Source organism: Thamnophis sirtalis, unplaced genomic scaffold (assembly GCF_051295495.1).
Source record: "Thamnophis sirtalis isolate CommonGarterSnake01/CBP01778 unplaced genomic scaffold, rThaSir2_p1.2 scaffold_4, whole genome shotgun sequence".
In the NCBI taxonomy this organism is placed as follows: Eukaryota; Metazoa; Chordata; class Lepidosauria; order Squamata; family Natricidae; genus Thamnophis; species Thamnophis sirtalis.
Window position 1 is genome coordinate 80,686,328 of NW_028261384.1, and position 24,949 is coordinate 80,711,276.

The window sequence follows — 24,949 nt, forward strand, 5'->3', positions numbered from 1 at the left end:
TATATATCACAGTTTTTCCTTTTATTCATTCAGAGTTTGTAGTGGGTGACAATTTGTATTGGGCAAGTTTTAACAGTTTTGTACATCCCTATACCCTAACTAAACTCATGTTTAAATGGAGCCCACTAGATGTCACACAATGTTTGCTATAATTTTTTAAAGAATGGTTTTAAAAAGAAACTTTTTGTAAAATGATAGCAGTAGATTCTTTCAACGTCAGACAGATTAAATTTCAAATTTCTAGATTTAAATTCAATGCTTTTTTTGTTTTGAAAGATTGCTATTCATTGCCTATTTCCTGTGTCTTTACTCTTTTTCCCCCCTAAATACATATAGAGTTCTGTGAATAAGGTTAGGGAAGCCATGTTTCCTCCACATAATACCCATTCATTCTGTTGTAATTCGCTATTAACTATTGAAAGATTTTTCCAATATTTTGGAAAAATATTTTCAAGTGTATCAAATTGGGAAATGTCTGGTGACACTTTATGCATCTGAGTTCTGGCTTGGGTATGATAAATTGTGTAAAGTTCCTTCACAAGTGGTCAGAATACAAATCTGTACAGTAGACTATGTCTTTGCAATTCATTCCCATTTTGTCAAGAGGCAAAACCATCAGTGTAGTAGGCAGAATATAAACATATTTATTATCAACTCTGCAAGTTGAATTCTAATGGCCATTTTAGCATAAATTAAACAAAAACATGCAAATTAATGGTAATATCATGAAGTTTACATAGAGTTTTTATGGAGATAAGGTGCTGTATTGCTTAAGTCAAATCAGCCTTTCCCCTTTTGTAACTTATTTGCTTTACAATGCAATGTTTTGTGATCTTTGAAATAAAGGTATTGTTGTAAAGTGAACTTTTATTTTCTCTTCATTCTCCACTTAGCATATATTCCTTTTTCTTTGAAGAATAAAATAAACTCATTTTTTCACATTTGAGTTAAGGATAATGTAAGGATAATTGTTTCTCTCTTAAATCGTTAGAGATCATATCTGCTTTGATAGTGTTATCTAGGTAGACAGGATTGTCAAACTGATTGGTAATACACATTTATGTAGAAAAATTCTTACTGCATTTAATGAAGCTTACTAACAATACTATAGATTGCAAATAAGCTCCACTGAAAATGGAGAAAATATAAAAAATGCAGTGCAAATCTTGTTTAAATTAAGGTAATAGACTTCAATGTTCCAAATGGCTTGGATGGAGTATCATATTATTCCAATCTTTAAATATACTGAGAAATTCAAGGAATGTTTTCTGGGCATGGATTGGAACTTATATAGCAACAGATCTAAAACTACAAATAGAGATGCAACTTATTCTGGTTGAATTCCAATTGGGATACATATATGATCCCTTTCAGTCTGGATACTCCACTGAAACCGCTTTGGTCGTGCTGATTGATGATCTCTGGCAGGCCAGGGATGGAGGACACTCCTCTATCCTTGTGCTCCTTGACCTCTCAGCGGCCTTTGATACCATCGACCATGGTATCCTTCTGCGACGGCTGGAGGAGGTGGGAGTGGGAGGCACCATCTTGCGGGGGTTCTCCTCTTACCTCTCTGACAGGTCGCAGTCGGTGTTGGTTGGGGGACAAAGGTCGACCCCCTAGGCCCCTTAAATATGGGGTGCCACAGGGCTCGGTCTTATCCCCCTCCTATTTAACATCTACATGAAGCCACTGGGTGAGATCATTCACCGGCACGGGATCAAATACCACCAATATGCGGATGATACCCAGTTGTATCTGTCCGCCCTGTGCCAACTCAGTGTAGCGGTGAAAGTGATGTGCCAATGCCTGGAAGCAGTCAGGGTCTGGATGGGGGTGAACAAACTCGCACTCAATCCTGACAAGACCGAGTGGCTATGGATGTTGCCTCCCAAGGACAGTTCGATTAGTCCATCCTTATGCCTGGGGGGTGAAAATCTACTCCCCTCACCGAGGGCCCGCAACATGGGAGTCCTCCTGGACCCACAGCTGACATTAGAGCATCGCCTGTCGGCTGTGACCAGGGGGGCCTTTGCCCAGGTTCACCTGGTGCACCAGTTGCAGCCCTACCTGGATCAGGAGGCACTTCACACGGTCACTCACGCCCTTGTTACCTCGAGGCTTGACTACTGTAACACGCTCTACATGGGGCTGCTCCTGAAAAGTGTTTGGAGACTCCAATTAGTCCAGAATGCAGCCACGCGAGTGATATTGGGTATACCACACCTATCCTCCGTGAGCTGCACTGGCTTCCCATTGGTCTTCGGACGCAATTCAAGGTGCTGGTTATCACCTTTAAAGCCCTACATGGCCTAGGACCCGGATATCTGTGGGACCGTCTTCTGCCACATGCTTCCCAATGACCGATAAGATCACAGGGAGGGCCTTCTCCGGGTGCTGTCAGCCAGACAATGTCGGCTGGCAACTAACCGGGGGAGGGCCTTCTCTGTAGCCTCTCCGACCCTCTGGAATAAACTGCCCCCAGAGATCCGGACCCTACCCACACTCATGGCCTTCCATAAGGCTCTTAAGACCTGGCTATTCCGGCAGGCCCCGGGCTGTTGAACTCACGATTGAGTTCCAGCCCCGATTAGACTGGGTGTATGTTGTGGTCTTTTTAACTATGTTTTTGTGTTTTAATTTCTATTTTAAATGTATTGTTGTAAGCCGCCCGGACTCCTTCGGGATTGGGCAGCCTATATATTTATTAAACATCAAACATTAAACACATCAAAAATAGAGTATTTTGGCATATGGAGTTTTCTTAATATGTGACACTCCCTCACCTGGATATTAATGTTACATCTCAGGATCAAATAGTTTTTGATGTTTTCTTTGTTCTTAACTAGAATTGGGTGAGAATCTTGGCATGGACACTATGGAATTTTAGCCTTTGGTCATTGCCTAGATACCAATTTGTCTATGATAAAGTGCTTGCCCTGCTCCTCAATAAATAGTACGTAACTACTAATAGAATAAATGTTTCAAATCTAATTTTGGGTGGATCCCAGTTTAGTCAGAGACCTGAACTGCAGAACTGAGTGACAAAAATCTAGCAGTCTTTATTACTCCGAGATGTTACATTTACTTACAATTTTAAAATTATGTATTTTCTTTTATGGGAAAGCTGTATATATTGTAGAAAACAAAATTTGAAATATTCAGTTCCAGCTTCATATATATTTTGGCTGTGGTTGCTTTAAATACATTTGTATCCTATCCTTAAATGTAATAACAAGAACTATCAGAAAGACAGAACAATAATAACATAGTTATTATTTATCCATAGCACAAGAAGGAAACCAATAATGTTGAAACAGTGGATCTTTTCTGTTTATGTACAACTTAATTGATGTACATTTATAAAAAATATATCATTTCAGTTGTCAGAAGATTATGGAAAAACATCTAATGTAAAAAAACCCATCTATGATATTACCAAAGATAAACTGTTTTACATTTCTTGACTTCAGCATAAGGCTATTGCATATTTACAACACTCCCATGGACATCAAGGTTCTTTGATAGAACTGTAGCTTTTCTAACATTGTGATAATGAGAGCTTTTTCCTTCTGTTTGCCTGCTAGTTTGGAATATTTATTACAAGACAGGTATAGTGAAGTGAAAGTTGCAGAAACAAAGCTGGTTTTGTATGCACAACTGTGATGGCTCAAGCTCTATACCTACAGAAAAATCAACTGGTATTTTATTGTTTATTGATTTTTAAAAATTATAAGGATCTCTTATCACAGTTTGTGTCTCTGGCTGGCATATAACAACAAAGATAAAAAGAAAATCAAGATCCAAACAGGGAAAAGGGAAAACAACACAAGAAAGCAAATATAGGTAGTCCTCGACTTATGATTACAGTTGAGCCCAAAGTTCATGTTGCTAAGTGAGAAATTTGTTGATTGAGTTTTGCCCCATTTTATCACTTTTCTTGCCATATATGTTAAGTGAATCACTGCAGTTGCTAAATTAATAACATGGTTGTTAAATGAATCTTGTTTCTCCGTTGACTTTGCTTGTCACAAAAGGTGATCACATGACTTCTGGACTTTGCAACTAAATATGAACTGGTTGTCAAGCATTCAAATGTAAATCATGTGACCATGGGGATGCTGCAAAGGTTGTAAGTGTAAAAAATGGTCATAAGTCACTTTTTTAGTGTCATTGTAACTTTGAACAGTCACTAAATAAACTGTTGTAAGTCAAGGACTACCTATAACTAATATATATTATAAGAACATATACCAAAGGTCACTGATGATAATGTACACTTTCATAAAATGGACTCATTTAGCGTTCTGGTCAGAAAAACCAGATCTTTCTGAAGTCTATCAAAAGTCAGGAATAACAATAAAGAAGGCATATGCACATCATTCTTATATCTAATATCGATCCTTTATGCTAGTGAAAATATTATGGATAGAAGCAAAGTAGAAGACTGGAATGGAAATATGAACATTTTACATTCGTTGTTAAATAGTTTAACTCATGTTGAATTAATCACTTACAAGTGCTTAACTTTAAATGCATAATGATCCATATGGATATCTGATAGCATGGATATAACATATATACCATCCACATATGAACATGTCTGTTCTTGTGAATCTCTCCATATGCAACTAGTCCTATCATTGAGGACAATGAGGAGCTGGCTTGCTGTTCTAAACAAGGCTCCTGTCCTCAGCTGATAGAGAGTGCTGTCGTGTTACTGATAGTGAAGTGTACAAGTTTTTATGCATCCTCATCTCTTTTACTTATGGGTTCTATGGTATTTTAAATCATAGGTCAAGACTCCCTTTTTTAAGCCATGGAGCAGTCCGTTCTTCATTTTCTGCCATCCAGGGCTGAAATTCAGCAGGTTCTAACAGGTTCTGGAGAACCGTAGCACAAATTTTAAGTAGTTCAGAGAACCGGCAAATACCACCTCTGGCTGTCCCCAGAGTGGGGAGGGAATGGGGATTTTGCAGTATCCTGCCCTGCCAAGCCCACCAAGCCATGCCCACAGAACTGGTAGTAAAACGTTTTGAATTTCACCACTGGTGCCATCTATATGTAGGATGTCAATGAGCTTAACTTTCAGCAAGAGAAAAACCCCTATATTTTCTCTTTCTGAACTCTGTATAGGCATTTGCCAGATAAATGTTTGCTAAACATTCACCAGTGCCCAAAAGAAATGTGTGTTAAAAATATCCAAACTTTAGGCAATGTAGGGGTGAAAAATCCATAATAGATTCAGAAGTATCTGTCTGAACAAAAGAGTGACAATTGAGTAAAATTGAAGTAGAAAATAGAGATTGGTCTGTCTCAGGTTTAAGGTCTATGTAATTCTTGTATCATGTCTTCTTTAAAGGAATTCTGAGCTGTATTTTATTATTCATTTTATTCATTAAAAAAGTGACCCCAGTATTGTGAATTTTAGCATGAGATAGACTCAATAAAATAATTCAACATAATTGAAAATAATTTAATTAATTTAAAAAATACCAAACAATTACCCTCACTATAATGTTATCATTTTTAATACAAAAGCCAAAATACTAAAAGCAGCACTCAGGAATGATTGACCTCAATTCAAAACTTGATTATTTAGATAATGTCAATTATTCAGTCCAAGGGGAGAACATTTTTTGCTCAGGTACTACGTATTCCAAACCATTTAGGATTTTAAATGTCTTGAACAAAGGCCTATGGTTTCTTTCAAACTGGTGTTGAATGGATTCCATAAGCCATTCCTGACTGCTACATTCTACACTTCGGAGTTACAGAAATCCCCTTAGTTCAGACCAAGTCATAATCTTTTGTCCAGAATTCAATATAGCCTTCCCAACATTCAGATCCAACAGCTTAGAGCTGCATAACTATTAGAAATCATTTGTATGATTTCTATAAATAGATTTGTATAAATCTTCAAAGATAGTTTTCAAAGTTTCTGTGACAATTCTATCAAGTTACAATTCTGTAAGTGCCTGGAAAAAAAAATACTGCATAAAGCCATAAGAAGGTGAGAAGGCTAAGGGAACCTGAACTGCATTTCTGAAAAGAGGCTACCTGTGTTACTGAATGAGTTCATTCTTATGTATGCTGAGATTTTTTTTTATTTGCCAAAGAGCCAGCAGATGTCTATACAGACTCTAGAGAACTCAGACCTCTAGTCTTATGCTCAAAGGCCAGAGCTAGGCTTTATTTCTGCCTCACTACCTTGGGCATGCTTCTCCCTGGTGTTTGTGACCACTATGCAACTTTATTCTTTGGAACATTACATGTTGTAACAGAAGGGCAAGCAGCTTCCCACTATTTGTTGCATATCTGTGGAGTCAAGCCATCTGTCAGTAAAACAGAAAACCTAAGTTCCTTTTCTCTCCAGGGTTCAGTTTGTTATTTTGGAGAGGGCTTCCATTCCCCATGTGGAAGAAAGCTGGTATGGTTTGAAGCAAAGATGGTTGAAAAAGAGAGGGCCAAAAGACTGAAGCTGCTGTTTTGCCCATCTGCCACTGCTTGAGGTGTATTCATTATTAATGGAGGTAGTAGCGGTTGCTGTTCAGATATGCAGGCCTGCCTGGGTAAATGAGACATTCTTCAGCAAATTGCTTCGGTTTTTGATTGCTGATTGTACGCGTGTCACCAAGCTGACTCAAGGTTCATCGATGCATGCTCAGTAAATTAGAAAGAACATAACTATGGATCAGCCAAGAGAATGAATTCTTTGCCTACAATGACCCAGGGCCATTTAATTTTCTGCTTAATTTTGTTGCAGTCAGTTTGCATTTTGGGTTATTATGCAGTAGGAAATTAACAATAAATAACAAATTTGGTCCTCCTGTGCTTGTAATGATATTTTTATAAATCTTTGTAATGCTCTTTTTAAAAGGATCAAGGTCTGCACCAGGCTGATACCTCACAAATATGCAGTATAGGAAAGAAAGGGGGGGGGACATTAGTCCTGGCAGATAATCTCATAGTTAAATAGCAACTCCCTTCTCTTTCTCAGCTCTCTCCTGTGATTTTATATTTCACATTAAGCTTAAGGTTTTTCTTTTTCTCTTTTTTTCCAGATAATTTGAGGAAAATGGAAACAGATGAGGCTCAAGATATGTCCCAAGTTTCTGGTGAGATGGGATATATAAAGAATATGACTTTTTTAAAAAAGTGGGGATCTCCCATCCAACTTCAAATTTATTAAGACCATAGCATTTTTGTTATTGTCAGGACAGGTGCTTCAATATTTTGAAATGATTGAATGCAGATCAGGATTAAGGCTTACCATTTCATATCAAGCCTAGTAATGGATTTTAAAAACAAAATTTGGGGAAAAACTGAAATAGGGGAAGTATACCTGTTCGTATCTTCCTTTCTCTCACAGAACAAGTGACACATTTTAAATTCAAAGCCAGACAGATTACAGTTTTTTTATATGTAACACAGCAAATACAAACCAGATAAATAATTTTTATTTTATCTATCAAGTACTATCTATCAGTATTTTTCTAAACTTAATGATCTTTAGTTTTATAATTAGCCTAAGACTGAACAGATTTCCTTGCTTAGATTTCCTTAGACTTGAATTTTTATTTTTATGCAATGAAATTGTCTTACACAGTTTGTTTTGTGCAACAATTGTAGGGGGGGTACTTGAAGGAACATTACTGTTTGAGGAGACAGAAAATAACATGCAATTGGAGTTCTACTAAAGACCTCGGTATTTCGTAGTCCATTAGAGCTGGAATTTTAATCCTTCTAGATATATCTACAATATATATTTCTAAAAACTGTATAAAGCATTAAAGACCTGGTCATTAAAATGTACATATTAAGAGTAAATAATATTAAGAGTAAATAATACATTGACCCAAACACAGAAGACAAAATTACGATTTTATTGTAGCTAAGTAACCAATAGAAGAACATAATCACAGAATTGTAGAATTTTAAAAACACAGAATCATATGACTGGACAGGAGGTCTTCCAGTCCAACCACCTGCCCAAAGCAGGAATACTTATATAAGCCTGAACAAATAATTGTACAATTTTTCTTGAAAATCTCCAGCGGTGAAGCATGCACAACTCCCTGAGGCAAGCTGTTCTCATTGGTTAATTATTCTCACTCTTCTAGGCTGGTTCTCTCTTTGATAATCTTCCATTCTTTACTTCTTAGCCTGCTCTCAAGTGTTATGGAGAATAAATTAACCCCCTCTTCCCTATGACAGCCCTTCAAGTATTAAAAGATGGCGAGCATGTCACCTATAAAATTTCTCTTTAAAAGGCTAAACATGCCTAGTTCCAATAACCATTGCCTCATGCGATTTAGACTCCCTTATTATCTTTCCTGCTCTTCTCTGCATACTTTTTGGGGTGCCAGCATCTATTTGTATTGGGGTGACCAGACCTGGATGCAGTATTCCAAGTACTATCACTTCTTGTGATCTTGATATTATCCCTGTGTTGATGCAGTCTAGGACATTATTGGGTTTTTGCTAACGGCAGCAAACTACAGATTTATACTTAACTAATGGTCCACTAGGAGACTCACAGGCACTACTGTAGAGCCTGTTACTCCTGTTTCTGTACCCGTTCTTGTTTTCCTGCCTAAATTACTGGACAATCACTTGTCTCAAATGATAAAGGGTTTCCTGCTTAGCGGGTTGGACTAGAAGACCTATAAAGTCCCTTCCAACTCTATTCCGATTGATATTTATACCACCAAACTGTATCTTATTGCATAGACTTCAATGTCAAGATCCTTCTGAATCTTGAGTATATGTTCCAAAGTGTTGGCAATTCCCTCCAGTTTGGTGTCATCCACAAATTTGATAGTGCCCCTTCAATCTCCTCATCTAGGTCATTTATGAAGATGTTGAATAAGAAAATAACAGAGTTAGAAGGGAGAAGAGACCTTGAAGATCTTCTAGTCCAATCCCCTGCTAAAGCGGGAAACCCAATACCATTTCAGACAAATGGCAGTCCAATCTCTTCTTAAAAACCTCTAGTATTGGAGCATCCATAAGTTTCTGGAAGCAAGTTGTTCCAATGATTAATTGTTCTATCTGTCAGAAAAATTCTCTTTAGTTATTTTCTCTCCTTTATTAGTTTCCATTGCTTCTAGTCCTGCCCTCGGGTGCTTTGGAAAATAAGTTGACTCCTCTTCTTTGTGGCAGCCCCTTAGATATTTCAACATTGCTACCCTATCACCACTAATCCTTCTTTTCATTAAACTAGACATACCCAATTCTTGAAACCATTCTTCATATGTTTTAGCCTTTAGTCCCCTAATTGTCTTTGTTCTTCTCTGAATTTTTCTAGAGTCTCAACATCTTTTTAATATTGTGACCAAAACTGGATGCACTGTTACAAGTGTGGTGTTACCAAGACATTACAAAACAGTGTTAACACTTCATATGATCTTGATTCTATCCCTCTGTTAATGCAGCCTAGGACTGTTTTGGCTTTTTTGGTAGTTGCAGCACACTGCTGGCTTATATTTACCACAAAATACTAGAATAACTAAGACTCCAAGATCCATCTCATTGTTACTATAATTGAACAAGTTACTACCTATTCTGTACTTGTGTATTTGGTTTTTCTTGCCTAAAAATAGAACTGTACTGGGCCTAAGATGAGACCTTAGGTAATCCACTGCATTCTTCCCTCGACCAGATCTACTCCATTGAAGTGTGGATATTTAGCCAACTGCATAACAACATAGCAATATAACAGGGCAGAGTATAATCTTAAGAATGTCAGCAAGTATTACTGGTCTTCTCTTTATGTTAGACACTCTTAGCTTCTTTATTGTTTAGGCTTTTTAATAAGGTTGTTTCTGAGAAACCCCAGATTACTCTTTAAAATTGCATTTTGAAAAAGAATGAATGTCCTTAAAAACATGTGATATGACAATTGTATAAGACTTTTCATGTTGTCTTTTTCAAATGGTGCAATAGATACGATTCTTCTGAGTAAGATCTGTAGAGTCCTGTACAAACCTTTAGTAGGGCAGCCTGGGTTTTTCTTGGCACAGTTTATATATTAGCATTTAGGATACTTCTTAGCTATGTTTCCAGCCACTGTGATCCCAGATTGTTGATACTATTATGGGATAGAGCCTGTTTACCTCCAGTTTGGCTATGTCAAAAGGAGTTATTAAACACAGTTTGGTCTAGTGCAATGTTTCTCAACCTTGGCAACTTGAAGACGTCTGGACTTCAACTCTCAGAATTCCCCAGCCAGCAAATGTTGAAGTCCGGACGTCTTCAAGTTGCCAAGGTTGAGAAACACTGGTCTAGTTGTTAGGGCACCTGGAGAGAAAGTGAGAGACTATGAGCTCTTCCCCCTTAGCCATAAAAGCCAGCTGATTGACCTTTGGCCTGTCACTGTCTCTCAGCCTAAGGTTATTGTTGTGGAGAAAAATAGGAGAAGGGGAGGGGATTATTAAGTATCTTCACGGTATTGAGTTGTTTATTGAACAATAATAAAGGTGTGATAGAAATTGAATAAATAAATACATACATATAAGCATGCATGTATACATACATACATACATACATTTCAGATTTCAATCTGTGACAATGGAATTATGGGCAACTTGATTGCTTTCCTTGCTGCAGAATCTCCTGCCTTAACCCATTTATCAACACTTTAGTATGCCCCGGCCAGAAGGCTTCTGTGGCACTTTTCATTGCTGGGCTGATTTCTCTTTCATGAAGTCCTTGGTATCTTCAATGAAAGTAATTATGGACCATTGTTCAATAGTTCTGAAGGTTTATTGAAGGTTTGTGGAAAAGTAGCAGTGGCTGTGTTAAATTGCTTTAAATTTCTCCAATATAAATTATACCCCACTTGCTAACTTTCTGCCTGTGATATCACTAGATCTGGCCTAGATTTGTGTTTCTAATCTAGGCCTACATAATTATGCTTGATTTTTGTTTACTTTGTGTTTCCCTTTCCATAAGCCTATATTAATATAAAAGTTAATGTAGAGAGGGAGGTTTGAAAAAGGAACCTAAAGAATTTTAAAATCTTGTATTTATATATAAGTGGCAAATTCAGCTAAAACCAAATTGAGGAGGAAATGAAATTCAATTTCTGCAGTATCTCATGTGTGTGGTTTCCTGTAAAAACACCTGCATCAGAAAGCAGGATAGGGCTTGGGTGGAGTAAGAATTAAGTTTTTAGCAAGTCTTTAGTAAGCCGGATGTTAGGAGAAGGACAACTGACTTGTGACATCACTTATTTTTCTCTAAGATTTGATATAAAAATTGGAACAAATTAATAGAGAAAATTAGATTAAGATTAATGGGATTTATATTTAACAAAGAAATACTTTTCTGAATTCCAACTGCAGGGGAGAGACACTAGGCCTGGGCACATATGAAGCTTGTAAGCATCACAGAAAGAACTATATACCAATGTCTAGTACAGATAGTCCTCGAGTTACAGTTCATTTAGTGACTGTTCAAAGTTACAACGGCCCTGAAAAAAGTGGCTCATGACCATTTTTCACTCTTATGACTTTTGCAGCATCCACATGGTCATGTGATTTACATTCAGGAGCTTGGCAACTGACTCACGTTTATGATGGTTGCAGTGTCCCAGAGTCATGTCATCTCCTTTTGTGATCTTCTGGCAAGCAAAGTCAAAGAGGATGCCAGGCTTCATTGTGTGTGCCTAATTAGCCCGTTTGAGTAATTTAAGAACTGCAATGATTCACTTAACAAATGAAGCAAGAAAAATTGCAAAATGGAGCAAACTCATTTAACAAATTTCTCACTTAACAACATAAAGTTTGGGCTCAATTGGAGTCATAAGCTGAGGACTACTTGAATTGGATATTCAGCATGAAATGATGTAAACTGTATATATTTATAATACTGAATGCTGGCTAAAAACAGAACCAATGCACTAGTCCATTATGGCCTCATTCATTATGGGATTGGTGAATGCTTCAAGTTGGAAAAGGCAATGCACCTTGCCCGCAGGAAGACATAATCTGAATTCATTATGGAGTTACTGATTATTTTAAGCAAGACAGAGAATAAAATTGCTGTCTTTACTAAGATTACCTTTGTATACTGTATTTCCGTGAAAAAACAACATGTCCTCATAATACAGCCATGCCACATTTTTCTGGTGGACAAAAATATAAGCCCCCCCTCATATAATCCCCCTGGACAAACCCCCACCTCCGGCCAGACAGACCACAGCTCACCAACCTAGCAGTATCCCAAAGGTGCCAAGCTGCGGGAACCTGGGGAGAGGCAAAGGTGATCATGTTGCTTGGCGCCTTTGGGATACTGCTAGGTTGGTGAGCAGTGCTGTGCCAAGTTGAAAAGGGGGGGTTGCCGGGTGGCTGCTCTCTTGCGAGCGGGCTCCCAAAGAGCCGGGCACAGCCTCATGGGCAAATGACTGTGTTGTGCTGTCGCAGCAGCGCAACACAACAGCCATGAAGCAATCACGCTCACGAGCAGTCACCCTGCAAACCCACTTTGCAGCCGGGCATAGGCGCCATTTACTGGGGTATCACCAAGTCGCATGAGTGCCTGTTCGCCGCCACCTGGCTCCTGCAGCTTGGCGCCTTCCAAATGCTAGTGAATGGTCTTCTGCATGGCTGGAGAGGGGGGTTGCGCAAGCGGCTGTTCCACTCTTGCTCACCCACCTCCCAATGCATGGCCCAATTCTCATTACGGAGCCAGGGCAACTCCACCACCACCGCTGCCGTCATCCCAGCCTGGCTTTTTCCGTGGCTTCCAACCCGAGTTTTTCGGCAGTGGCCGCTCTGGGCGCACATTCTATGGTTGTATGCTGTGCAGGCAGCTGGCCCACAACCATAGAGCATATGCCCAGAGCAGCCACTGCCAAAAGACTTGGGTTGGGAGCCACAGAAAAAGCCAGGCTGGGATGGTGGCAGCGGCAGAGGTACTCTGACTCTGTAATGAGAGCTGGGCCATGCATCATGAGGCTGGGAGCGGAACAGCCGCTCATGCAAACCCCCTCTCCAGCTGTGCAGAGTGTCATTCACTGGCATTTGGAAGGCGCCAAGCTGCGGGAGCCGGGCGGCGACAAACAGGTGCTCACATGGCTTGGCAGTAACCCTAGGTCAGTGAATGGTGCTGTGCCCGGCTGTAAAGGGGATTTGTCGGGTGGCTGATTATGAGCGTGGTTGCTTCAAGGCTGTTGCGTTGCACTGTTGCGACAGCGCAACATAGCCATTCTCCCATGAGGCTGTGCCTGGCTCTTTGGGAGCCTGCTCGCAAGAGAACAGCTGCCTGGCAAACCTAAAGCAATAAACCTTCCCCCCATAATAAAGCCCAAGCCATATTTTGTAGGTAAAAAGAAAATAACACCCTGTCATATTTTTGGGGAAACATGGTATTATGGGCAGTACAGTATTTATGAGAAGTAGCTTGTTTTCACCAGAGGCAATGCAAATAAAAAGAAAATATAATTAATGTTGCTAGTTATTTCCCATAAAAATCAAGTTTAACATTGTAAGTAGGCTAGTCAGCCCCTTTAGGTAAACCTGACTAGAAAAGCCACAAGAAAGGCCAAGGTGGCGCAGTGGTTAAAAGCAGCACTGCAGGCTACTGCTAGATCAGCAGGTCAGCGGTTCAAATCTCACCGGCTCAGGGTTGACTCAGCCTTCCATCCTTCCGAGGTGGGTAAAATGAGGACCCAGATTGTTGGGGGCAATATGCTGACTCTCTGTAAACCGCTTAGAGAGGCCTGAAAGGCCTATGAAGCGGTATATAAGTCTACTGCTATTGCTAAAAAAAAAAAAAAAAAAAAAAAAAGGCTAATGCTACTTTTATTGGGATTGACTATAATAACAGAATCTTGCAGGTCTGTGTTGTTTATTTTCTCCCTTCTTATACTTCAGTGAATCGGGGAGGCATATGCCCGAACCACTTCTGACTATTATCTGTTTTGAACTTTTAAAAAAAGTTTCAATCTCTTCTGTCCAGGTAACAGCTTATTCAACAGCATATTCATATTCAATAATTTTCCTTGCTCTTTACCAAGTATATAAATGCAATTGGCTGATAAAGGATGTAGTTTTTGCTTATAAACCTTAGTCTGTGTTTGAACACAACTTTTATTTGCCTTGCAGTCATGTTTACCAGATAGAACAAAGTGCTGATCTACTTTCAGGGGAAATTTAGTAGAGAAATTCTGAATACTTGCCCATCTGCAGTTCTCCCCCACAAATCCCATTTCCCATTTTTTTCATAGTTTTTTTTTATTGTTCTGTGCAGCTGCAGTAAATTACTGGAGAAATAAATTGTAGTACATGCAAAGAAACATTACTAAGCTTAGCAGAGTAGGGGTTAATAAGCAACCATCCTCCTTGATCCTTACTGTAAGTGCATTACAGTCCCATTATTTCTACAAACATTTAGAGTATTGAAACAAGTATTCTCTCTTCCAAATTGCACAAGTATATGAAAAAAACACAGAAATATACCTTTAATAAAAAACCTTCAACTGTCCAGGTCAAAGGAGATCTTGTTTTTTTTACCCTGAGAAAGCTAGAAGGGCAGTGGGTCAGGAAGAGGGAAATGCCCATTTCTTAATTGACAGTTGGGGGAACGACAGAGAGGTAAATTATCTGGATGGCATGTGGTTCCTATTTCAAGGCTGGAACTGCTTTGCCTCTGTAACTAGTTGAAAGAAATCTGTCTCCTTCCATATGACATTTCATTGAGTGCCAGGTATTAATTTGAGTGGAAGGACATTTTTTGAAAAATGAAAGTTATTCAAGTTTATGAAAGTTATTGCTAAGAAAGGTAGAATAGCATTTCCCTTGATCAGGTCTCTCCTATGCACCTGAAGTCCATCATATGGAGAAAGGAGGGAAAATTATTTCATCCCTTAGCAGGTGCTTTGGTTGGGGAGTCTCCTCCCATTACAGGTTCACATATTAACTCATAAGGTCAACAGCAACAGTAATGGATTACAAAAAGCATTTGGTCTAAGAGAGAATGGAAATAGTTCAGTGAAATTGTGCTGTCTTCAGCATACAGAGCCTTACATGATTTAGCCCAAGTTACCAACTAGATTGCCTATTCCTATACAGGCCAATCTATGCCCAAATCTTCAATCCAATGCCTTTTGTAAATCATGATACAAATAACATTAAATTGATAATCATGACTAATTTTGGCTCTATGTTCAGAAACCACCTGGTATTGCAGCTGAGCCAGGACGGGTCCTTTTTTGTTTAGAGGAGGATTCAGAATGTATATTTCAAAGCAGATTATACAATTCTATATATTTTAATGTTGCTATCTGTTTACTTGTTAAGGTGTCGGTTTTTGTAAGATGCTTTGTGAGAATGTATGTATATATACACACATACATACTTATATACACGCATGCACACACACACAGCAAATAACTTGAGAAACAACAGAAAAGTAGAACATCCAGATATCATTAGGCAAGAAATCAAAAATAAATCTGCCGTTATTGTACTCCCGTCAATCATTTTTATTACAAGAGGCATCTTTAGTAAACTGTGATTTCATCAAAGTGACAACATAAATGGGTGTGATGATCCTGATGTCTGACACAAGCATAAAAAAGTCATGATTTGTGAAAACTTGTCATCTCACCTCAAAAGAACATTCTTCATGAAGGAGTTGGAAGAATTATTATCAATAAAAATTACAGTAATTTGTGTTTTAGTTTACAAAATGAGTGAAGTAAGATAATGTTGATATATATAAAATTATACATAGTGTCACAAAAAAATGCTTCTCAAAAAAATATTAGAAACCGGGAGCATCTAAGATGTTAGATGATCTACACATCATATAATTCAGATGAATACATGTTAAGTGCCATGTTAATACATGTTAACAGATAAAATATACAATACCTCAGTGTGCATATTCATCACATTTAATCAATGTGTCTGCTTGGAAATTTGCATTTTTAAAGCTATATGTTATGCCTATGCACTCCTTAATAGGTTTTGAGTAAGAATCCATATTTAATAACTAAATAATAAATTAATAATTTCTTCTTACTTATCACCTGAGGCTAATTTATTGCTATTAATGGCAACAAAACACTGTGATTTCACTGTTTAGGAAAAGATAGACCAAAATTATGGATAAAGATACCTGAAGCACCATAGTTTTTTCTTCTTAATTTGGAATAGCAGATAAGCATTATTATATTTTATTTCTATCATTTCTTTCTACTCCTAAAAGATGTTAAGCTGTCATGTTCCTGTATATATGTGTAGATTAAAATAAGTATATATGCATGTGGGAAGGAGCATTGTGTATGCAAGTGTCCAAATAGGCATGATCATAAATATAGTCCCTGAATGACTGATTCAGATCCCTCTGAGTCAACAACATTATCCATCCTTTCTTTATGAAGTAGGAATAATTGTAACACATATGAGCCATTCAACAGATAATGCCTAACAGATAGAAACTCCCTAACAACATGGGATTGAACAACAGGGAAATCCTTCTGCTTCCCTTGCCTGCGTAAGTAGGAGAAGGTTCAACAGCATATTGGCTGGCAAAAGGAAAAGCAGAATGGTTCCATGCCTTAAAACAGCTGTAAGTTTATGTTTAAAATAGCAGATATACAGCCATAGAAGGATTTGAAATGAGCTTCCTACATGATAAGCTTCCCATCCACACTTCAATTCCATTCCAGAAAGCAGTCTTTTTTGAAATGAGCTATTTCCTTACTCAATTGAAAATTAAATGACAGTGAAAATTCAACAATAGGTCACACCAGTGTGGGAAGCCCAGAGATTACAGGTGTCCTCGATTTATAACCATTCAGTAAGCAACCATTCAATTCAATCAGAATAGAGATGAAAGGGATCTTTGAAGTCTTCTAGTCCAACCTCATATTTAAGCCGGAAACCCTATACCATTTCAGACTAGTGACTGTGCAGTCTCTACTTAAAAGCCTCCAGTGATAGATCACCCACAGTGTCTCAAGGCAAGCTGTTCCATTGGTTAGGAAGTTTCTCCTTAATTCCAAGTTGCTTCACTTTTTGATTAGTTTCCATCCATTGTTTCTTATCCTACCCTCTGGTGCTTTGGAAAATAAGTTGACCTCCTTTCTCAATCAAAGTTTCAGATAGGCTGAACTTATGATCTGTACCTGAAATTATGTACTGAAGAGTCCTGATGGTCAAAGGATCAAAATTTGGCACTTGGCAACCAGCCTGCACTTAGGATCACAGAGCTGCTTCAGGTCCCCCATCTATTATCTTTCCCCCATCTATGCATTTCCTCCCCCTTCCTTCCTGTACTCCACTGTCCCAGGTGCCCTTCACTGTCTTGTTACTCCCACTGATGATGAGATGTTCCTACCGTGGCGGCTGGGGTGGTGTGGTGGTGGTGGTTGAGCTTTGCTCCAGAGTTGTGGCATGCCAAAAAGTTCCATTGTGCTACACTACTGAGAATTGCTTTCTTCATAGAGTGAAACCTAGGCCCAGTCAGTATAGCAGCCAGCCAGGTACAGCTGTGGCAATAGGACGCAGGGCAGTAGGGGTTTCAGACTGCAGATGGTAAGGGCTATTGTGGCTGGAACTGGGCTAAGGCAGCACTGGCTTTCCTGAGTGTGGTAAGCAGCACCAAAATCACACAGTTCTGGAGCTGCTTGCCACCCCACAAGGCAGGATGCAGGGCAGCCAAAAAAGCAGAGATGAGTGATAGTTGATGCTCAGGGCTGGGAGTGATCAAGTTCAGAATGGTTTGGATTGAGATGGGTGGGTTTTTGCATAATGAACCATGTTTGTTGGCCCTAGCTATAGTACTGTATATTATAATGGGATCTCTTTCATACACCTTGCATTACAACTTGTTTGGACTAGCTTGTTTGTACAACTATAACCCCTTTTTGAAAAATGATAAGGATATTAGAATACGGCTATTTTATTTAGGCTGCAAAAATTCTGCAGGTCACTAGATGTATGTAAGGAACAGCTTGTCTGCTATTCCCCCAAAATTATCATATCACCCTTCTCTGTTATTTTGTGATCTGTCTTTTCTTACAGAGTAAAATCAAGGTGTTTTGTTACTGTTAGCAAGAAAGGCTTTTCCTGCCATTTAGGGATCAAATGGTTATTTACAGCCAGGATCTAGTATCTGAAGTATTGTCAGTTGGATAACAAAAAGAATTGTCAAATAAGCCTTTTGGAACTTTATCTTGGCTAAAAGAATTGTTTGATGTTACTTGAATATGATGTGCCAAGCTGAGATGGCATGGCAATAGCAGGTGTGGCACTGCTAGAAAACTAGCCTCACAGTTTTGTATAAGAACATTTCTCTAATTAAACAGAATGAATGAAATGCATGGAGCAGACTTGAAACATGTATTTGGGACTGGTTTCTATCATACAGCAAAGAAACACATTGGGGACTCAGATGCCTTCATGCCATTTAAATATTTGGTCCCAGTGTTAACTTCTTTGTTTGCAATTGCACAGCCAGTTCCAGTTATTATTCTTAACATGCTTAAATTAAATGAAGATTTACTATTTCATTCATCTTTCCACTTTGAAAGTCATCTGCTAGAAAATATTAGCATGATTACACATCTATTAAAATTGCCACACAACTCTGACTTATCTGGGACTAACAATGTAAACGATGTTAAGGCATGAAATGTGAGCACCAAATACTCTTTGGTGCTCAGGAAAAGAGCCTATATGTAGCACAATAAATAAAATGTATTTATTTACTTGATTATATATTTCAAAAGGAAAGATACCCAGATTAGAAAAGCAAATTCTATTTATTTGACAGGTAGTATTAAAGCAGAATTTAGGAATACTCAGCAGCAAACTAGTGTTTGCTTTGATGTTAAAGCTATTTGCAGAAGGAGGCAAACATCTTGTAATTGTTATAGTATAAGTGGTTAAAAAGTGCATATTATATATGTATTCTCCCAAAAAATATACTTCAACCATTTATGTGCAAAAAGTTAGGACTATCAATGTGACAAAGAATGTGCACTTATCTTATGTGTCCTTTTCAACGTTTCCTTTCAATATAGAGGATTAATATATGAAACAATGTAGAGTCAAAATAGAAATCAATTCAAAAAGATATTCCAAATTCTCCATCATCTGTTTCTCCTTATTCAGCAGTCTGATATATTAACTTTGTTGCTGTTAGGGACGTACAAATCAATATAAAAAGTTACTCATTTCTACAATTTTTGTTGATTTCAATAGGATTTAATTGAAAATGACCTGGCTTCAATTCAATGTATTAAAAGAATTGAATCGAAAGAAAAGAATTGAAAAGACTAATAAAATTATTTGCATTGCATTGTATTGATACAAAAGGAGAGCATAGCAAATATACTTACTAATCTTTGGGCTTTGTTCAATTCAAAATCTGCCTTTAGTTTTAAAATTCTTGCTAATCAAAAGCCAACAACATGATTTGATGGCACAGTGGTTAAATGCAGCACTGCAGGCTACTTCAGCTGACTGCAGTTCTGCAGTTCAGCTGTTCAAATCTCACCGGCTCAGGGTTGACTTCCATCCTTCCGAGGTGGGTAAAATGAGGACCCGGATTGTTGTTGGGGGCATTATGCTGACTCTGTAAACCGCTTAGAGAGGGCTGAAAGCCCTACGAAGCGGTATATAAGTCTAACTGCTATTGCTATTGCTAGTATGGTCTTGGAATCACTATCAATATTATATGTATCTTATTTGAAAAGAAATAAACAGATAACTTTTCTAACTTGGTGGGGTTGCTCTTTTATTATCAGGGAAAGAAAGTCCTCCAGTAAGTGATGCTCCAGATGACACTGATGAGCCCATGCCTGTACCAGAAGATCTTTCAACTAGCACAGGAGGATTGCCAAATTCTAGAAATGAAAGAGTTTTGGGTAAGGTTGTTGATACATGGGGTGATTCTGCTCTGTCATGCATAAGATGATTCATTTATATTTGGGGAGAAAGATGTTTAAGTCTGTACTCTTATTTTTGACAGTCTCTTTTTCATGTTTCTTTTCTGTTAATTTTTTTTTTAAATTCAAAAGTTGATATTTAAAGTAAATATCAGGCAACACTATTTTTTTTAAAAAAAATTTGTTCATTTTTTTCCAAAATGATGTCATAATGAAGAACTAAATGTATAAAAGCATGGAGTATAGGGGAAAAGGATTGGAAGATATACACGTTTTTCTAGAGCTAACTTAGCTTATGCTTTAAAATTTTAACATCTTTAATTTAAATAGAGAGAATACCTGGAATACTTTATCTGTAATGCCAAGTCATATAAGTTTTTGGTCTTCAGTTAATGGATTGAAACTCACGGTTGGCTTCACTCATTGATGCTTTTTCTATTGTTTACATTTTTTAAAAAGAAGTCAGATAAAAGAAAAAGGATAGATGGAATGGGGAGAGAACAGAGAGAAAAGATTGCATTAGAGGAGGATAAAAGAGAGAGAAAAAAGAGATGGGGAAAACTACTAATGATTAATTTTAATTATAAGTACCTAAAAATATAGAGGCTACTTATCTAAATCCATGTCATGGATTTCTTCCTGTATTTGTGTCCAAAATAAGAAAGTGTATCCATATTTTTTAAAAAGATAGCTAAGAGTTCAGCTAGAATACACATACAGACATACCTCTACTTAATTTGATGTGTGTGTGTGTATTTGTCTCCAGTGCATAAGCTCAAAGTGTACATATATGTGTATGCAGTATCTATACAGCATGTACGTATGTGTACAGACAACCACCTACCTAACAACTCTGAATTTAGTTATGCAGAAGCTTAAACTTCAATTATTTGTTGCTTGCTGGCAACAGAAATCAGAGCAAAAACCTTCTAACTTGAGATCCATCTTGTTATTGAGAGAAAAAATGGCAAAGTCAGACAGGACAAGACTGACAGTTTGTCCAGATCACTGAGGCCCATTTATTACCAGATGTTCATAAAGAGAGCTGCATGTCATTCCTTTATTGAAATAACTTGCCTGGCTTCCAGTTTCTTTTCCAGGTAAAAAGCCAGAATGGTTTAGAGTAAAAATAAAACCACTTTTTCACCTATAAATCTCCCAAAATTTGTCTGGCCTTCTTACATATTCTCAATCTGCCTGATATTGATCCTGTTCAGACTGAGGAGTCTGCCTTTGTAGTGGCTGCATCTAGACTCTCTAGTTTCTGTCTAGGGAGGCCTGTGTTATCTGTATGAATAGTCCTTAGTCCTTAAAGTATTTGTTTAATGGCTATTCAAAATTATAATGACACTGAAAAAAACTTACTTACAAACAGTCCTTACATGAACGTTGCAGTATCTTTGCGGTCACATGATTACAATTTGGATGCTTGGCAACCAACCAACATGATGGTTGCAATGCCTTATACTTTGATCACATGATCAACATTTGCAACCTTCCTCGAGGTTTTCCAACAAGCAAAGTCAATAGGAGGAGCTGGATTTGCTTACTGACTGCATGACTCACTTAACAACTGCAACATAAAGATCATAAAATTGGGCGGGAAATTCATTTAATGAATTCATTTAATTCATTTAGCAATGAAAGCTGCAAGTTCCTGTTGCAATTGTGCTTGTAAGTTGAGACTACCTGTAGCAACATTTTCAGAGGCCTTCAAAATAAATTTTTTGCTTTATTATTTTTGTTTTTTACAAAATGTAGGGATCATCTACATATTATTTTAAATATTGCTATGTTTTGATTGAATCTGCAAACCACCACTTTATAATATACTTTATAGAGGACAGTGGATAGTGGATATAGATAACATAAAGTGTGTGTGTGTACTTACATACTTACACAAATTTCCTCATGTTTTCAAAAGTGCAGTTATGCAAATAATTCCTTATGACATTGTTATGGCCATATTGGGAGATTTCCTGCTTTGCTACATGTGAATGTGCATGTGTCTATGAACTAATTAGTGTGGTTTCTTCCCACTCTATGTTTCTTTTGATTCCAAGATAAGTATAAAAGAGATAAGACAAAACTTTTTATCATGACAGTTGCAGTAGAGCCATGAGGAAACATTCTTACAGAGCAAATGTAATGGATGAAGTTGCTAATGTTTATAAAACATTTACCTCTTTATTTTCAGAGGAAGAAGCAGAACTAATGTATAAATGAATTATGGGTTTGGGAATTCCTTTTATCACTATTTTGTAGAATAGTAGTTTGAGATTAAAACAATTTTATCTCTTCAGATTTTACAAATAAATCTATCATCACAAATAACAAGAATTATATCTTAAATATGGTCAGTGCTACCATTGGCAGATGAAGTTTACCAATTGTTCAGTATTTTTATTTATATTACTGAAAGAAAGAAAGATAATTATATATGAAGAAGAACTAGATATTCTGCTGCAACATATTCCTAGGCCAATAAGATGGAGTGATGACATCAGCAAGTATTGTGGACCCAATTCAATCAAAATAGGGAGGTCTTAAAGTTCAGCGCCATGCTGAAGCAGGAGACCCAGTAGCCGTGATGGAGAACCTATGGCAAGCGTGCCAGAGGTGGCACATACAATAGCAGTTAGACTTATATACTGCTTCATAGGGCTTTCAGCCCTCTCTAAGCGGTTTACAGAGTCAGCATATCGCCCCCCAGTCTGGGTCCTCATTTCACCCACCTCGGAAGGATGGAAGGCTGAGTCAACCTTGAGCCGGTGAGATTAGAACCGCTGAACTGCAGATAACAGTCAGCTGAAGTGGCCTGCAGTACTGCACCCTAACCACTGCACCACCTACAGCCTTCTCTGCCAGCATGCATGCCATTGCCCCAGGTCAGATCTCCGTGGGGTTTCTTTCGTGAGCTTCTGTTTCCCTACAAATGAAGAAACAGAAGCACACAAAAGAAAAATATCTTACCTCATGCCGTGCTCCCAGTGTTGGGATGCCCCGCCTCCCACTGGCTAGCTGGTCTTCGGGTCTCTGCTGCTCATGCGTGCATTTCCGCACATTCCATGTGCATCTTTCAGTTTGGGCACACACACAATTTGGGCACTCAGTGTCTAAAAGGTTCGCCATCACTGCCCTATACCATTTCAGATAAGTGAAACTTTAAAACTTCCAGTGATTGAAGGACCCACAACTTCTGAATAAAGCTGTTCCATTGGTTAATTGTCCTCACTGTTTCTCCTTAATTCCAGGTTGCTTTTCTTCTTGATTAGTTTCCATCCCTTGTTCCTTGTCCTGCCCTCTGGTGCTTTGGAAAATAAATTGACCCCCTCCTCTTTGAGGCAGCCTATCAAATACTGGAATATTGCTATCACACACCCCTAGTTCTTTGTTTCTCTAGACTAGTCAAACTTGCAACTGGTTTTAATATATTTTAGTCTCCAGGCCTATAATCATCTTAGTTGCTCTTCTTTGCACTTTTTCCAAAATCTCAATATCTTTTTTGTAATGTGGTGACCAAAACTGGATGCAAAATTCCAGGTGTGGCCTTTCTAAGCCTTTATAAAGCAGTACTAACAATTCACATGATTTTGATTCTATGCCTCTGTTTAGACAACCAATGACTGTATTAGAATTTTTTGGCTGGTGTTGCACTCTGTTGACTCATGTTCAAGTAATCATCTCACAGTTACTGTTTTTGAGCCAGGTTTCACCTAATTTGTACTTGTACCTTTGGTTTTTCTTGCCAGAGTATCACAACCTTGCTTTTCTCCACATTAAATTTCATGTTGTTGGATAGGGCCAGAGGTGGGTTGCTGCCAGTTCGGCCCAGATTGACTGAATCAGTAGTAAAGGCAGTGGGAGGCTCCGCCCAGCCACCCAGACACTTCTGTGCATGTGCAGAAGCATTGCGCATGCACACGAGCACGCACAGGAGCACATCCAAACTGGTAGTGAAAAATTGGCAACCCACCTTTGGATAGGGCCACTTGTTCAAGTCTGTCAAGATCTTTTTGGATCTTGAGCTTGTCTTCTGGGGTGTTGGCTATTCCTGTCAGCTTAGCGTTGTATGCAATTTTGATGAATTTTCCTTTTATTTCCTCATCTAAGTCATTTATGAAAATATTGAAGAGTACTGGGCCTAACATGGAACCTTGTGGTACCCTACAGCTTACTTTCCTCCATGTAGATGTAGTGCCAGAAAGGACTACTTCAGTAGTGGGTTCTGGATCCCGTTGCAACTAGTACGCTGCAACAGGGCTGGGCATCCTCGACGGGCATGTGCATTGCGCACACATGCGCATGCCACTGCCCAGTGACATGCAGCTGCTTGACGGAGATCTTGCAGACACCACACACTGTGGGCGCGTGCGCAATTGGCCCGTTTGCCTCAAAAAGCAGTAAGGAATGCGGGCTGCAGGTGGGCAAAATGGCCCATTGTTCCGGTATGGTAACCACTGCTCCCAGCTACCACAAGTATGCCCGTACCAGGCCGTACCACCCAGAACCCACCACTATCCTTCGATATATTTGTATAGTTACAAATCCATCAGGTGATGATACTGTCTATCCCACATTTTTCTAATTTTCTAAAAAGTAGGTTGTGGTCTACTTTGTCAAATGTCTTCCTGAAGTCTAAATATATGATGTCCAGAACATTTCACTGGTCTACTAATTTAGTCATTTTGTTAAAGAATGAAATAAGATTGATGAACTCATGCTGGCTAGTGGTTACAACTTTATTTGTTTCTAGATGTTTACAGATTTGTTTTTTGATTATTTTTTCCAGTATCTTCCCAGGTATTGATGTTAGGCTGATTGGTCTGTAGTTTCCTGGGTCTCCCCCCCCCCCTTTTTTTTTTTTGAAGATAGGAACCATGTCAGCTCTTTTCCAATTCTCTGGTAGTTCCCAGTTTTCCAAGATTTTTTAAAGATATGATACAATGGTTCTGAGATAACATCTGCCAGCTCCTTCAAAACTCTGGGATATAATCCATCAGGTCCTGGTGATTTATATTCATCAAGGTCAGACAAGTCTCC

General features: G+C 38.4%; 1 protein-coding gene across 3 annotated transcripts in view; it reads left to right on the plus strand.

The window, feature by feature from the left end:
• Nucleotides 1–24,949, plus strand: part of IKZF1 (IKAROS family zinc finger 1) — an 87,423-nt gene that overhangs the window by 12,765 nt on the left and 49,709 nt on the right. For all 3 annotated transcript variants that reach the window (XM_014053616.2, XM_014053619.2, XM_014053620.2), the window contains exons 2-3: nucleotides 7,065–7,118; nucleotides 19,766–19,885. In XM_014053616.2, coding sequence (XP_013909091.2) covers nucleotides 7,065–7,118; nucleotides 19,766–19,885 — 174 coding nt within the window. The remainder of the gene's footprint in view (nucleotides 1–7,064; nucleotides 7,119–19,765; nucleotides 19,886–24,949) is intronic.